General features: G+C 43.0%; 1 protein-coding gene across 1 annotated transcript in view; it reads right to left on the reverse strand.

Moving 5' to 3' along the window:
- ulk4 (unc-51 like kinase 4) overlaps positions 1 to 17,792 on the reverse strand; it is a gene marked incomplete at its 5' end in the record, with an annotated part of 283,649 nt that overhangs the window by 161,923 nt on the left and 103,934 nt on the right. The window contains 3 exons of the mRNA XM_083662080.1: positions 3,508 to 3,635; positions 5,926 to 6,111; positions 7,415 to 7,576. Of these exons, the coding sequence (XP_083518206.1) occupies positions 3,508 to 3,635; positions 5,926 to 6,111; positions 7,415 to 7,576 (476 nt within the window). The remainder of the gene's footprint in view (positions 1 to 3,507; positions 3,636 to 5,925; positions 6,112 to 7,414; positions 7,577 to 17,792) is intronic.

Genomic DNA, 17,792 nt, shown 5'->3' on the forward strand with positions numbered 1-17,792 from the left:
AGGACAAAATGTAACATGACCTCATATAGACCCAATCACCGTGATGTCACGTTGACAACAAAGCTCCTTCCGGGTAGACACCTTGTGGAGATATCACAAACTTGTTTATTGTTTATTTCTCTTGTCAATTTCAGTCATAATTGTAACGTTAAAGATATTTACCCTAGTTAAACACGTTGGCACGACCTATCTGACGTTTGGTTATGCTTATTTTATACACTGTTGATGAACCAAATCTAACCAACAGTGATGTCTCACCACTGGTCGCACAAACTGTCATTGTTTTTATTCTGCGTCCCAACGGGTAAATTAGGTCTCTAACCTAACATTAGTGAAAGTGTTATTAATTAATGAGATCTGAAGGCATCAAACATGCGTTTTACACGTAACCATTTTCTCTTTCTCAGTTTACCCACCCAGTTTGCTCCGCTCCATTGAACTGTATGTGTGTGATGACTGCATTGTCTACCGGGGCATAATTGTAAACAATTGGGTGATTGGGTCTATAGCAGGGGTGGGCAACTATTTTTCATGGGGGGCCACATGACAAACCCAGATTGTTGCCGGGGGCCGAACAAATATTGTCATGCCGTAACCAATGGATGGGCAACTTTGATGATAGAGAGGGCCACAAAAAAATGTCCTCGCTACCAGATTTTGCTGAGGGCAGAACGGCGCGAGCGTGAAAAATTTGGGGCATTTGAAGCCAGGCTTAGAGGAATAATTAATTTTAAATTAACAGTTGTGATGTCATTATTCAGTCTTAACCACCAATATTTGATCATTTTCTCACTCACTCACTATGTCACCACCTGCTCTCCCTGCAGGGCTTGAAATTAACTCTTTTGACCACCTGCCAATATGGCTGCTAGATTTTAAAGTTACCACCCAATTAGAATTTCCACTAGCCAAAATGTTTTTCTAGAAATAAACCAGAATATGAGTGTGTTCATTTAAGCATAAGTATCAGTAAGTGGCCCGGGATGATCAAAGCCTGTGTTGAGGGTCACACGAACAAAAATGCACTGTTGAAGCAAAATAAATCCAAAACCAAATTATTTAAATGTCTACTTCAATGTAGAACAGTCATTTCTTACACATGAGATTACTTTTAGCCTTTTAGTCATAAAGATTATTGAAAGATATTCCATATTCCAGACTGAAATGCTATAACATAAGTGGAGTATTGGCCAGAATGACATGAACATTTGGACACTTATTCAGCGGGTATCTTGCATGTTGAGTTCAGGTGCACTGTAAATTCTTTTTTTTTGCAATTCCATCGCAGGCCACACAGGGGGCATGCGGCCCGTGGGCCGTATTTTGCCCATGTGTGGTCTATAGTGTTGGTAATATGTACTGTATGGCAGTAGAATAAACATGAACACAATGCAAGTACACATTCAAAGCACAAGAATTGTTCCAGCGTAGCAGCACTGGCATGAATACATATCATGTCTAGTTATACACTACTTTAATAGTAAACAGGGACACTTCTTTATTGTATGGAAGTAGTCTCGGCTCCCAGACAATTGGAGATCAATTGTATGGGAACTTCTTCTTTTTCTTTCTTTATTTTTTTGGGGGTGGGTGAGAAGCCCCAATCATATGAGAACTTCTCATCAAAAATAGTAGTTTGAACGGCGGTGAGAACAGCAGCTAACAAACCTACACCCCTTTATCACATTACAAGAAATGACGCTCTCCCCCATCCTCCTCCGTAGTGAAACACACTGGAGATACAGAGAATCACTTTGTAATCAATACATCCACGTTTGTCATATGGAGAGAAGTTTTTAAAACATTGAACATGAATGTCCCGAGCAATGTTACATAATTTTTATTCCATTTGATCAGTTTACAAGCACACATCTTCTGCATGAAGGGCCGCCCTAAAGACTAGCTTGGTTCTGTGATGCAGGTTTTTTTCGAAACTCTCAAATTGTTTCCACTCAGTTTTAACAATGAAACCTGGGGGAAAGTTCTCAGTCTCTAGTTGAACGACACAGATGGAGACTGAGAACTGAGTCTAGTCTGGATGCAACAACGATGCAATAGTCTTGCACCCCAATTCCAAGGGGAATTCTAGATTTTTTTAGGGGCATTTTGCCCTGAGCCCTCGCTAATTTCCTACCCTGGTTTGTGCTGACTGAAAAGTTTTCTTTGCATGTAATACAAAAAAAAAAAGAATACAAAATGGAAGAAAACAAGAATGATCATCAACTACCTCCCTGGTTACTACAAGTGTCACCACACCAACCAATAATACAGTTAGCCAGTTGGAATGAGTCTTTAACCAACATCAATGTTTGGCTGAAACTACACACTCCAAAATATACACTAATTTCCTATGCAGAGCAGTTGCTGTGGTAGCTGCTGCTACAGTCACAGCTGAGAGTATAATGTATGTCTAATGAACAACATTGAGTTCCTGCAAAACCTACCCCAGAAACCTGGAGTTGCTCTATCACACTGCACACTGATGAGGGAATTTACTTTGGCTAATCTACAGTATAGCTGTTCTGAGAGCAGACTCAGAGAGATATGGCTAAATAATTAAAGGGGAAATCCACCCTAAAACACAATTCACATGACATGTTACTACTAGTGAACATGGACAACTCTCTTCCAGAGCAACTAATTAGCCAGCATACTGTCAATACTAACTGACTGGAGGTACTCCACCACATTGTGTATTATGAGGAAGCTTTACTGGTCCAATTCTCAGGGCAGTAGTTAGTAGAGGGGTGCTGCTGAGCGATATGTGGTAATGATCAAAGTTAAACGGACCTCAAAGCACTTTAAAGCAGGATCCACATGTTATTCCTGTGTTAGGAGAAGGTGATGGGGTCGCAAAGAGTGTAACTGTCTAATGAACAGAGCTAAGTTACTGTAGAAACCAGAATACCCAGGGCAGACTGTCCATTGATCTCCCTCTATTCTATCAGATCCTTCCAGAGATGCTGCTGTGCTAGTTAGCACTGAGGTCACAGAGAGTGTTACCCTCTATGGAAAAGCCCAAACAAAAAGCAAACCATCAGTGTCTGAACCAAAGCCTCACAACTTTATAAAGGAACTTAGTTGGTCTCAGAGCAGTTGGTTAGTTGGTTTAAGGATTTTAATTATTAATAATTGAACTTTTTGTGTGGGGTTAAAAAACACATCAGACAAATTATTATTCAAAGTAGAGGGGATCTTTAAGATTCTCATGTTCTCATGTAACATGTTAGTCTTTCAGTGGAACCACTGGGCTAGGGTTGGGTAAAATATCAGGGTAAGTCAATCAGAGGCAGAGTAGGGCAGGACTTGGTGCAAATGGGGTGGGGGTGGCACGTAATAATTAAACTCATTGCCTGCCTATCATTTATGGTGCTACATAGCTATTACTGAGCCTTGTCTGGGTGTGTGTGTGTGTGTGTGTGTGTGTGTGTGTGTGTGTACAGTACCTGTGTTGCCAAACGTATAGCTGTGTGTGTGTGTGTGTGTGTGTGTGTGTGTATACAGTACCTGTGTTGACAACAATATAGCAGGGTGTGTGTGTTGTCCTGTATCAATAGCAGTAGTACTAGTAAGGCTTTGGCTCTGGTTACTGTAGATGGACTCTCCAGACAACGCAAGATCTTCAACACCAAATCCTGGAACACACACACACACACACACACACACACACACACACACACACACACACACACACACACACACACACACACACACACACACACACACACACACACACACACACACACACACACACACACACACACACACACACACACACACACACACACAGAACAAACACAGAAAAATGAATGGATAGTCTTCCAGAGACTGGTTGAGTCAGTTTATTTTGGTTCACCTTTGCAATTCAGATACATCTCAATTAAGTGGTTAAATGTCCACACAAAATAGCAACACTGTTCAAGGATCACTAACAAAAGTTTAAAGGGATAGTTGCTACAGTATTTTCCTACTTACCTGGGGTCAGGTAGACTTGTTATTGTCTTTTGTATGCCTCTGCATATAGTTTGCAGGAATGGGAACGTTAGCTTAGCTAATTTGCTGGAAGTCCAACGTTAGGGGATCAGGTAGCAGCTCCTCTCAAAAGTAGAGAATATAGATGGAACAGGTGTATTTTCCTACTTTTGAGAGCAGCTGCTACTTAATGCGCTAAACTTTCAGCAATGTAGCTAAACAGTTACAATCCTTCAAACTGCATGCAAAGACACAACAATAGCATTCACAAGTTTGTCTGATTCTGTGTACTGTAAGTAGGAAAAGTATCCACCGAAAAACAAACTCTCTCTTTAAGTGGTAACATCCCACCTGGGTGGGTTTTGCACAGCAATAGGGATGCAAGACACTCTGAGATACAACACTGTTTAGGGACAAACATCAGAAACCCTTGGAAAGGGAAATATATTATTACTACTTATTCAAATAACTTGTGCACAGAAATATGACAGAATATTACATTTCCCATTTTCCTTTAGGTGCTCAGGAAAAGCATATTTACATTTTCTGAAATAGAGTCAAAAACCAGACCAAAACTTAATCAGTCCAGACACCACTCACACAAAACGCATGCACATGCGTGCATGCGTGCATGCGTGCCCAAACACACACACACACACACACACACACACACACACACACACACACACACACACACACACACACACACACACACACACACACACACACACACACACACACACACACACACCATTATGCCTACAGCTACTTCAGACATCAACTCACTCAGCATAAAGTCAATAGCAGTAACTGTTTTGAAAATTGTTGACTGGCCAACATTCATTACAATTTTCATTATCACTAACACCATACCCTACTCTGAGCGTGTGTGTGTATGTGTGTGCAGGAGCGTGTGTAAGTGCATGTATGTGTGTGTATGTGGCGGCACAGCAAGTTAATTAATTTCAAAGCCCGGTAGTGTGTGCCTAACTGATAAGTCCCTCCCCACTACCCATAATGCTTTGCTCCAGTAGACAGCGGCAATGCGTTCATCAGCCAATTAGCCCAGATACTGACACACTCCACAAATTAGCTGCTGTGCAAACACACACGAGCGTGCGGCGTGCGCACACACAGACACACACACACACAGACATGCACAGACACACACAGACACACACATGCACAGACACACACACACACACACACACGCACGCGCACATGCACATGCACATGCACACACACAGTTGTGAGTAAACAAACTTGGACTGTCTTTGTACCAGGGGAGAGAGAGAGGGGGGTGAATGCATATCGGTGTATAATTAGAGCAGAGTTGAAGTACTAAGTTTGTATTCTGCTGTTAAATTGGAAATGCTCAATGCAAATAAATTCAGTTCAGAGTCAATTACCAATGCTAGACTCCAAGTGAAAAACCTTCAAATCAATTTCAGCCCCTCTGCCTTACCAAGATTAGCACTTCACATACACACTTAGATGGACTGTCTTATTATACATTAAATGACATTGACAAAATTAGTCCATCCACAGTTCAGCATTGGTTCAAGAAGAAGTGTAGGGGATGGGGGGGAGTGAAATAGAAGGAGAGAGAGAGAGAGAGTGAGAGAGAGTGAGAGAGAGAGAGAGAGAGAGAGAGAGAGAGCAGCAGAAAGAGATGAGAAGATTCACAATGAATTTGAAGCCTGGTCTATTTGTTCCTTAATGTTGGTGTGATATCTTGAAACAGGTTTAACTCTGTGTCCTAACCATGCCATTACTAATGTCAAAACAGCAACACGAGGCAGTGGGGTGGCATAGAGATAGGGTGGGAAGGAGACAAGGAAAAACAAGTACCGGTAGTCTATTTCCCAATGGGGACCAATGCTGTATTCTGTGTGCTGTGTTTGTGTGTGTGTGTGTGTGTGTGTGTGTATGTGTGTGTGTGTGTCCACAAACCATGTTCTGTGCAATGCTGTGTGTGTGAGCATGTGTGCCGAGTAGCACGGTGGCCATGACAGTGAGCAGGTGCTGCTGTACTCTAACCCCTGCTGCACCCACGCCCTCCAAGATGGCCGCCGGGCCACAGCTGTCAATCACTACCAAGAACACTGCTGGGACAGCTCGGGTTAGCCTGGACAGAGACTAGATAGACAGAATATAGATGTGGGGAAAAAGAGAGAGAAAGGGGATTTAATAGAGAACTCAATAAGAGATCATAGATCATAATCTGGCACTGGGGGAGTCAAGAATTCAAACGCAGCATGTCGATTCACAATGAATCCCTTCTATATCTTATGTAAAGACTGCAGTAATATGCTGTAGATATGCAGCCCATCTCCATCTGGGTACCTTTTGGGTAAAGGATAGGCATAGACATCATAAGAGGCAAAAAATATGTTAATTCCACCCCCCACTGACAATGTAGACATACAACACATGCATAGGAATTTCTGAATGGGGGACGGGTGTGTTAGCCTGGTAAACCAGCCGGTCACATGAACTCACAATTTATTTCATTCTACCAGAGCATCTGGCGTCAACTCTGGGAGGGCTTTCTGCAGAAACTGCAAAGTGGACGAGCCAATAAGTGACCCGCCTCGTAATTGACATCGTAACCGGCCAATCAGGAACGTCACTAGCAAAACAGTAATGGCCGCCTCCTTGCATGTCCGCCTCGAGGAGTAATGTCAGTATTCGTCTAGTTTAAAGAGCCATAAAGTGCAGTTATTGCAGAAATAGACTCAATAACAACAATTAAACAAGTACAGGAGTATGCAACAGCGGAGTTTCTGGGCGGAAAATATGTTTTTGCCGTTCTCCCGAGTGGATTTGGGTTTGACTGGATCCAACACTGATTGGCTGAAGTAGTTGTCTGTCAAGGCAAGTACACCCGCCCAACTTCCGCTAGGGTTGGCACTAGGGGTGCACCGATCGATCGGCAAGCAATCTGTATCGGCCGATTTTGACCTAAAATATGCGATCGGCGATCGGCCATTATATATATATTTTAATTTAAAAAAGCCCTATCACTAATTAGGCTTTCCAACGATATAAAATACAATGCCAATTGGTATTATTAAAGGGGAGAGATAATCGACCTAAAATAACGTTTCCAAACTTTCTTTGAGGAGTTTATATATCGGTGATCGGTGATCGGTAATCGGTGATCGGTCGATGATCGGTTGGGCAGATATTTCCCATAGGCGATCGGCAATCGGTGATCAGTGGCAAAAAACGTGATCGGTGCACCCCTAGTTGGCACGATGGACGATGGCATCGACCATCGACCTCTGAGCCCTCTACATCGAATCATCGTAATTACTTATCTGTTTGAATGAAAATTGTGCCGTTTTAATAATAAAAAAGGCCAAGTCCACTCACCATAACGCGCGGGGGACGCGTGTTACGGTACGGTGTGTGTGTGTGTTAATGAATGTAATCTTACAGAGATGGCAGTGACTCTGACAGCCTCCACAGTGGAGTGAGTGAACAGGTACCAGAGGGCGGGGCCTATCTCTGTGGTGACCAGGCTGTGGGAGGAGTCAAAGACAGTGGTCGAGATGTTCTCTATGGCTTTAGCAGCCATGTGCTGTACTATGGGATCATCCTGTAAGACAGACAGAGACGTGCACACATGCACACAGACAGACAAAACAATATGCACACACGGACAGAGAGATATAAATCCAAATATACTGTACAATGAAAAGCCCACATTTATCTATTACTACAGTATGTGATGAGAAAGATGCTGGAAGCAGCAGAAGAACAACACAAATACTAAACATTAGATTAGCCCAGAACTGTGTGCCTTCCTGTGTGTGTGTGTGTGTGTGTGTGTGTGTGTGTGTGTGTGTGTGTGTGTGTGTGTGTGTCCTAATGACAGAGTACATCCTAGTGCTGTTGCCCAAAATGCGTTTTCTTCTGTATAAAATGCAATACAGCCACTGTGTTCAAATCATTCTCTTTTTCATTGTGAAGTTCCAAACCCAAACTGGATTATTGAAAAATGTCTCCATACAGCAAGAGGCAGAGATGAACAAAGAGCTAACACAATCATAAAGTGACAATTAGATTAGCACAACATCACTCCAATACAAGAAACAGAGAAAGGTGCACTGTGTGTGTGTGTGTGTGTGTGTGTGTGTGTGTGTGTGTGTGTGTGCGCGTGTGCGTGCGTGCGTCCGTGTGTATGTGTGTGTGTGTGTGTGTGTGTGTGTGTGTGTGTGTGCGTGTGTACACACACCTCTTCCTGTGTGTGCGTATTTGATGCAGAGAATAGTTGTTTGTGTTCAGAGAATGGGGCCAGGCTAATGAAATCTGGGTGGCTGAGGAAATGAGTTTTTTTCTTGCAGAAAAGTCATTGTGGAGCGAGACAGGAAGTAGAACAGAAGCGATTGCCTGTGTCAGGTTAGTATTGTGGTTTCACCGCCTTGCATCACTGAGACACTACTCTCCCTAGACAGCAGACACAATAGAGCCTATTCATGAAGCACAAAGTTAACTGCATGCTGTTGAACAAAATGTACACTGTGGTAATTACAGCTGTTTCATAAATTTACCCTGACGATGGCTTCTGTTGCAATTGCCAATGCTATTCTGAACATTGGCGACAGACAATGAAATTATTATGTTATTTACTGCAACTGTATTTGTACTGACACGAGGGTCACAGGTTCGAGCCCCCGTGTTACCTCTGGCTTGGTCGGGCGTCCATACAGGCACAATTGGCCATGTTTGTAGGTGGGAAGCCGGATTGAGGGTCCTGGTCACTGCACTAGTGCCTCTTCTAGTCGGTCGGGGCACCTGTTTGGAGGGGAGGGGCACTGAGGGGATTAGTGTGAAAGGAAGGTGAAAAGAAGCGGTTGGCGACTGCACATGTATCAGAGGAAGCATATGCTTTATTTACAACTCTCCCCAGATCCCCAGAGGGGGCAGAGCAACGAACGGGACAGCAGAATTGGCCAAATACAGTTGGGGAGGGGGGGGGGGATCTGTATCGCAAGTGCAGTGCACCACATCTATCACCCTATAAATCTATATCTATCTAAAAATCTATCTACAGTATCTACTGTATCTATTTATTTATCTATCTCTCTATCATCTATCTCTTTTCCTCCCTCCTTGGTTTGCCTACTGGCAGTAATATTCTCATCTGACATGTGTGGGAATATCAGGTTACATTTTTTGCATTGCAGTCTGCTTTCATGATCTGTTTTCCAATTTGCAAATAACCAAGCAAAAAACAACACCGCCACATACAACTGCTACGGAGCAAGTAATCCACTTTTCCCAATTAGAAAACCACTGTGGATGCAGCTCCTAAGTCACCACAGAGTTTTAGGAATAAGTCCTTAAGGCAGGTTAGGGAAATGGGAGACTGCTCAAGGAGATGCACCACCGTACCTCCAGGCCATGCGCCAGCCCAGCATGCCGGCCCGGGCTCTGCCTTCTGCCACTACCGCGAGCTTGGGTCTCTTTCTGCTTTTTGCCTGCGGCAACCTGGTCAGCACTCCTCTCAGATGCAACTCTGCTCCCTCTGGGCTGCCTAATGCTGGAGTGACCTTCCCGCTCTAGTCACAACAGCAGAGTCACTCTCCGTCTTCCATTGATTCTTGAGAGGTAATTGTGAGTTTGTGTAGTAAAGGCAGCTTGCATATTATTCATTCCATGCAAAAATACCACACATATGGACTATGCATGTCACTGGACAACTTATTGCCACTGTCATGCCTTGTGGATAAAACAAAATTAAACTTTTCAAAAAGTGAGAAAAATCTTGATTTTCTCATGAGCACCTTCCTACGTTTGACATTTAACAATACATCAATGGCTTGGCTTTGTTCCAGGGCTATTTAACATTTTGAGAAATGAAAAACAGCATATACACCCACATGGGAACTCAAATCATAACTGATAGCTTAAATAGCCAACCCATTAATCCAATATAGGACATCACATCGTCTATTCAACACCATGGGAGTACGCAGAACGACAACATAATGAATCCTCTGGCACCCCTCCGGGAACCAGTGGAATAGTCTGTTCCAGCATTCCCCAGGCCATGCGGGCCGGCTCACTAATGAGCCCACGGGGGAGCACCCACTGTCTGTGTGTTTAATAGACTGTAGCCCTGCCAGGAACTACAGAGAGAAAGAGGGGGGAGAGAGGGAGAGAGAGAGGTCTTTACATGTGGTGAGAAACAAGTGGTAGCTCATGCAAGAAAGTCTATCATTATGATGCACAGAGAAATGGAGGAGGGTAGAGAGAGGAAAGAGTTGTTCTCATTATAATGTCTCCCAGCAAAAGAATCAAGTTCATATGAGAAACACGCTCATTATTATGCTATGTTAAACTCAGTCTCCTACTGAAATATTGCATCTCCAGAAAGTCAACCTTTCTGGATTTGAGGAAATTGGGGTTCATCGTCTCATTGCGGCTCATGTATGTGCAGTGTTGGGAGGGTTACTTTTCAAATGTATTGCACTACAGAATACTGAATACATGCCCTAAAATGTAATTTGTAACATCTTCCAGTAGTAACCTATTCTGAATACTTTGGAATAATTATAGTCTACTAATAGTCTTGCCAAAAAGACTAAAACGTTTTTTTTTTTTTTTTAGTAAAACACATTAGATACAAACATTAAAATAATAGCAAAGTGGATTTACTCTTCACTAGAACACAAACTCAATCTGAAGATAAAGAGGGCAAAATATCTGAAGACTTGTCTTTTTAAGCGCAAATTATGCTCAAGTGAAATCGCCGGCGCTGACTGCGCCGAGGGGGTCGCCGCAGCTGGCCGTCCTATCGGCGCAACTCGGTGGAGGGTGCATGCAGCTCCTCGAAAATGTGACTCCGCGGCGTCAATGCAGACGTGACGTGACCAGCACGAGAGCTGTGATTGGCCGTTGCCTTGGGCCGTGTACATATCCGCTTTGTGAGGAATGAGGAAATGTCATTTCCTCTGATTTAACAGTGCTTGTCCCTAATCTAGCAAAGCCTCCTGCAGGCGCACCGAAATGAGTTTGGAAATAGAGGGACAATAAAATGTCCCCCCACCGACATGATTCCAAGTTCTTGGTAAATGACACGATAACGTCATATGTAACGGACATAAGTGTACCACAAAACACCTAGTGTTTTGGACGTGTACCGCAGCCAACGCACCGAGTTACGTTCGAGTACGGTATGCACAGTCTCGCTGTTGCCGCTCGGCGCCGGCAAGGCTCCAAGTCGAGGCTGCGCAGAACCTTGTCAGCGCCTTTAAACTATGCTCCCAGTCCCAGACATCTTTTTTTTAAGATAGCATTTGTTAAATATGTCAGGAGGCAAGTACACTGCATGCGCACAACTTGTGTGCTTCATATGAATTTTAGAGCAAATAAAACAAAACAAATAAAAGTATTCCCTCCAAGTATTCTATTTTTAAAGACAGTAACTGTATTCAGAATACCACCAATTTAAACTGTAACTGTAATGGAACACAGTTACTAGTATTTTAAATACTATATTCTGAATACATGTATTCCATTACTCCCCAACCCTGTGTACTGTATGTGTAACATTCTGCAATGCCTTCCCAACGATTTCCCTTTGCCCCAGGGTCAACTAACATGTTTCACACATGGAAGGCAGCTGTCAGAGTGAATAGAACTGATTAGAGATCTGATTAAATGAGATACAATGACAGAGAAAGTCACCTTACTTACCAAGGCCTTAAATCATCTTCGTGCTGTCTCGATACCCTTCCAACAAGATTTTTTTAAAGCGTTTATAACTGTCTGTCGTCGGACCTATTGCAAATAGTTAATAGCTCCTTTTTGACCGGCACTTTTCCTGAGTCCCTGAAAACTGCAGTTATTAAACCCCTACTAAAAAAGCATAGCCTTGATGCATCGGTAATCAGTAACTACAGACCAATATCTAATCTCCCCTTTATAGCCAAAATAATTGAAAAGGTTGTTTACCTACAACTCAATAGATTCCTAACCTCAAATGATCTCCTAGATAAACTCCAATCAGGCTTTCGCCCCCATCACAGCACTGAAACCGCGCTTACTAAAGTCATAAATGACATTAGAATGAACTCAGACTCAGACTCAGGCAAAAATTCGATTCTAGTGCTACTGGATCTTAGCGCTGCATTTGACACTGTTGACCACTCAATTTTATTGGACAGACTGGAAAACTGGGTTGGGCTATCGGGTACGGTCTTCCAGTGGTTCAGGTCTATCTTCAAGACAGGAAGTACTTCGTCTCCATTGGCAATTACACATCTGACCTAACTAGGATGACTTGTGGGGTGCCTCAAGGATCCATTATGGGGCCCGTTCTCTTCAACCTTTATATGCTCCCTCTAGGCCTAATTATGCAAAAAAACAAAGTAGCCTATCATAACTACGCAGACGACACTCAGTTGTATATAACTCTTTCCTTAGCTGACTATGCTCCCATAGAATCATTGTGCCAGTGCATTGATCAAATAAATAACTGGATGTGCCAGAATTTCTCACAGCAAAACAAAGACAAAACAAAGGTGATCGTCTTTTGTCCCAAAGAACAAAGGCTTAAAATCACTGCACGCCTTGACTCTCGATCCCTGAAGCCTAAGGATCAAGTCAAAAATCTTGGCGTTATTATTGACTCCGATCTCAACTTTAACTCCCACATTAAGTCAATCAGAAAATCAGCTTTTTATCATCTTAAAAATATAGCAAGAATTAGGGGCTACATGTCCAGACAGGATCTAGAAAAACTAATTCACGCCTTCATCTATAGTAGGTTAGACTACTGCAATAGCCTTTTCTCTGGTCTCTCCAAAAAAGAACTTAGGCAACTTCAGCTCATTCAGAATGCTGCTGCTAGAGTTCTAACGAAGACTAAGAAAGCTGATCATATCACTCCAAGTCCTTACACTGGTTGCTAGTGTGTCATAGAATAGATTTTAAAATACTGTTATTAGTCTATAAATCACTTAATGGCCTAGCCCCAAAATACATAGCTGAATTGCTCCCACGCTACGAACCGTCTAGACCTTATAGGTCAGCAGGGTCCAACTTACTAACTGTCCCTAGGATCAAATCAAATCATGGGAAGGCCGCATTTACCCACTATGCTTCTGCTAGCTGGAACAAATTGCCTGAAGACCTCAGATCTGCCCCAACTTTACTTACTTTTAAAAATAGACTAAAGACTTTTATGTTTACCGTCGCTTTTAACACGTTCACTGCCAATGACGTGTTTTTACGTCAAACAAAATCCAACGATTGACTGCCAATGATCGATTTTTTTTTTTTGACGGTGGGACGTTGTTCTAACCCTTTTACGTCTCCTATACCAATATTGGAGGTATTGAATGTGTATAATCTATTTTACCGACCCACTGAGTGGCGACATGTCTCTCCACAGTAGAAAGAGGCGAGCCAAAACTGGAGGGAAAAGCGCGAGGAAGCCGTTCTCATACTGTAAAATGGATGGCGAAAACGCTTTCACTTTCGCGCTGACGCACAGCGGTGGCAACGGTGGGGGGTTCCAAGAATAGACTGGATGCACACTTTGAAACACGCACCATAAATAAGCCCAGAATCGCAAGAGCTTCATCAGAGCTCTCAACCGGACCGCCAAGAAACGAGCGAAACCCATCCAGCGAGCCCCATCCAGACTGCCAGGCAGCAGCCAGGCAGCGGCAACTCGTTTGTCACAGACCCGCTGCAGAGCCAAGGAGGGCGGAGGAGAACGCCCACGGAGGGAGGAGTTGGAAGCAGAGGGGGGTTTCCTGCTGTTATGGAGGAAATTACTGTTCAAAACTATTGTTTAGATGTCTGACGTCTTACTGATGCCAAAAATGAATGGTTAAAGTGACTGTTCTATCGAATTTCACAAAAAGCCGTTTATCTCAGAATAATTTTTCAGACGCTGAAACCATGCTGTATTCAACTGCTAATGCTTACATAACTACTAACTCTACAAACTAACTCTTTTAGACAGAGAAAGCACACATTCTATTAGTTCTTTTGAGATATTGTGTGTTCACAAAATCCTAACAGAAACGAATCCTCGGCTCTTGAAAGATGAGCCAAAATCCTCAAAAAAAAACCTTGGCAGAAGCTAACTACAGTATTGAAAAACGGCTGGCAGTGAATGTGTTAACTGCTGACAGCTGTTTCTCAATCACTATTATACAATTGGTTTTAAAACATAGATGATTGCAATTACTGCTAAAAGCTGCAGGTCTGGGGGATGGTTCCGTAATACGGATATACTCACAAGAGGGTGAGGTGATGCGTCAGGAGGGACGCACGCGTAAGGGGAGTTTAAAAGAGGACACCGTACCCAGACCTAAGTTTTATGTGTGTGTAGTCCGGCTTCTTATATAGTATGTCGGGGGACTAAATATAGATAAATTGATTTATTCTATTATGCAAACCCAATGAGTCCTCTTTTTTGCAACTGCTGCACCTGTTGCTTAATGCACTTTCTATACTCTTTTTTAAAGTTTTGTTGTGATGCTTTTAAATGTCCATTTTATTCTCTTCTTTTATTTTTTTATTTTCCTGTCAACCATTTTATGTGAAGCACTTTGAATTGCCTCTGTGTATGAAATGTGCTATACAAATAAACTTGACTTGACTTTGACTTGACCTCAACACTGCACATTCTGTTAGGCTGAACGTTTCAGCCTAACAGCCTTCTTCAGCTGAAGAAGGCCGTTAGGCTGAAACGTTCGTGTCTGTACCTGGTGAAACTGGAATAAACAACGCACAGCCTTGCCACTTTAACTTAGAAATCAGGGAGGTCACGTCTACCAGACAATTACATAACTTCTAAACAGTTACATTTCTGTATAAATCATTACAATATGCTCCCGTGAGGTGGGGATGCTGCCGGCGCTGGGGTGCAAAACTCGGCATAACACCTGGTGGACGGCGCAAGGCGGACTGCTATCTTCCCTGCCTTAAAGGAACACTCCGCCCATTTTCAACCAGCTTTGTATCATTAGAACATCAGTAGTATATCAAATTAATAACTCATTAACTAAAATCAACTCTCAATAACTGTCAAACTATTCATCATTCATCTAGTTTGACAGTTATTGAGAGTTGCTTTGAGTTCATGAGTTATTCATTTCAGTTAGTGTGGACCAGTGATGTCACTGGTCCACACTTTAACACTCAATAACTGTCAACTGTCAGCTGGTTGAAAATGGGCAGAGTGTTCCTTTAAGGCACACGCAAACAGGTGCGCAGGCGCTATTAGGGGATAGCGACTGTCGGAAGATAGGACCCATGGTCTGTTATTCCCTCCTCATCACCTTCAATAAGTACGTTCATGCTGGTGGCTCGCTTTCCCCTTGAGAAGGCTGTGTAGAGCTGGCCATGAGCAAACACTGGGCAAGGTAGGTAGATGCCAACTCTGTTATTCTCTTGCCCTTGACCTTTGTTGATGGTAACTGAGAAAGCCAATCTAATAGGGAACTGCCGTCTGACAAAGGTGAAGGGAAGCTCATAATTTCTGTCATGGTGAGGATTTATTGGCAGGAAGATCCTTTGGGCTCTATCGTTGCATCAGCCTATAAACTGCGCCCAGCGCCCAGCGCAGCGCAGATTAATGGGCGTGGACCAGGCAACTCCATATTTTGGTATCAGCGCTACACGCAGCCTTAAGCTTTACAACCACGCCTTTTAAGCGTAAAATTATGCACAGTCTGCTCATTGGAGAAGTGCAGTAAACGAGTCACAAGCTTGCCTTTTAAGCTCCAATTCCACGGGGCGATCCAGTCCGGTCAGAAAGCCAAGCGCTCTGCTCCCCCCCTCCCTTTCATCCCCAAGCGCTCTGCTCCCCCCCCCCCTTTCATCCCCGCTGTCTGTCTGTCTCCATATATAGGCTATTATTCCATATTATTATGCTTCTCAAACCAAACTAACTGCAGTTTAAATACTGCTGCAAGCATGTAAATACGCTACACTATAGCAAGATCAAAGTGAAAAGAATGTTCTAAACGCATTGGCTAGAAAAAAATTGCCTATCCCTATGTCATGATGAGATTAGATTGGTGAAGGTTTGTCCAGAATAGTGCTGCACGATTTGGGGGAAAGGTGCGATTAGCGATTATGGTGGACAATATTGCGATTTGCGATTGTGATATTAATAAACAAATGGTATAGTGATGTGCCGGCATGAGTTTTTGGCGGTATGATAACCTTGGACAAAAATACCACGGTTTCACTTATCACAGACTAAAATACATGAAATATGTTACAATTTAAAATATATTAAAACTAAATAAGTAAAACAATTTGAAATAAAATTATCTTTACAAAAAAATAAAACATTTTGAGACATTTGCCTCTCCCAAACATGTAAAAAAGAAACACCAGAAAAATAGAAACTGCACTGTGTTACAGCACATGGCTCAGACTGCAAAGTTAGTTACATGTCTGTCCAGTAATACAGTCATACACCCTGTTTATTTATTTTGTAGCGACAGATGGCCTTAAACGCCACACTCACGTGATGCTTCTTGAGAGAGAGGTAACGTGCATCTGCAGACTTTATCGAGGGACCATGAAGGCGTCATGTGACAGGCTAGTTGAAGCCTGGAGGTGCTGCTGTTGGCAGCTGCGACAGTGTTTTGCTGCTATCAACCTTGTTAATCTCGCTATATTCTTCATCACAGCGGATCCTTACCCACTGTGCACTTAATCGTGCACTAGTTCTGCATAAGCACCTGCAGCTCTCTCCTTATTTTACTGACGTTCTCACTAATCACACGGCTGTTTACATGCGTTTCTGAACGGCTAGCTAGTTATTAGCATAGCTCGCTGTTAGCGATCATGGATGTTCTCTCTCTGCCTCTCGGTAAGATATTATGTAACCGTGCTGCGCATAACATTACTTATTTGCGGGAGTGCATGGGAGAAGTCTCCTGTTAGTGTTGAAACACTAATAGTGTGAAAAAATAATAATAATCGCACACTTTTGAGGTTATGTAATCGCACGTGCTGACATCGCGATTGCGATTGCGATTAGATTAATCGTGCAGCACTAGTCCAGAATGATATCGTTTTCTCTCCCCTGCTGCACAGGTAGGAGGATGCACATAAATATAGCCTACATTATGTAAAGTCATTGCAGAAATGTGTTTTTATTGTAAAACTAAATGTGAAGTAGGGCCAATTTATTGGAGCGGACATCACAGTATAGGACATGACAGTAGAACCGTGTTACGCTGTCACTTATCTAAATCACGTTAAATCTGCGAGGGATATATATAGCCCCAGGATGACATGTTTCACATAGGGTTGTGTTTTGATTTCGCGATTTTATTTTGTCCAATATTGAAATGTTCCACAATTGCAATTGTGTTAAGAGAAACATTATTTCGATCTACCACTTACCCTATTTAATCTGATTTGGTTGCTATTTCTTCCCAAACGGATTCGCCTCAATGCGCCTCAATGCATACTGGGAGATTTCACATCTGTGGCTTTGTGCCTGTCTGCTGTCTGATGCGCCAGAGAGAGGGAGTGTGAGAGAGAGAGAGAGGGGGGACAGAGAGGCAGAGGAGAGCTCCGCGCAACCGGCGCACTGAATAGGCCTGGTTTTGAAAAGCGCTAAGCGCTAAATTAACGCCAGGGCCGAAGATATTGTTAGCCCGGTATTTAAGGCCGAAACGCCCATTCTGGCCTATTCTGACACTGCATAAGATGGCGTCTCACCTCTGTATATTTGTCTGACGAAGAGCTAATGTAGCTCGAAACGTTACCACTTGCACTTGGTGCAATAAAGCTATTCAAAAGGAGCCCTTGTAGTGTGCGAG

Source organism: Poromitra crassiceps (assembly GCF_964638095.1).
Source record: "Poromitra crassiceps genome assembly, chromosome: 1".
Classification (NCBI taxonomy): Eukaryota; Metazoa; Chordata; class Actinopteri; order Beryciformes; family Melamphaidae; genus Poromitra; species Poromitra crassiceps.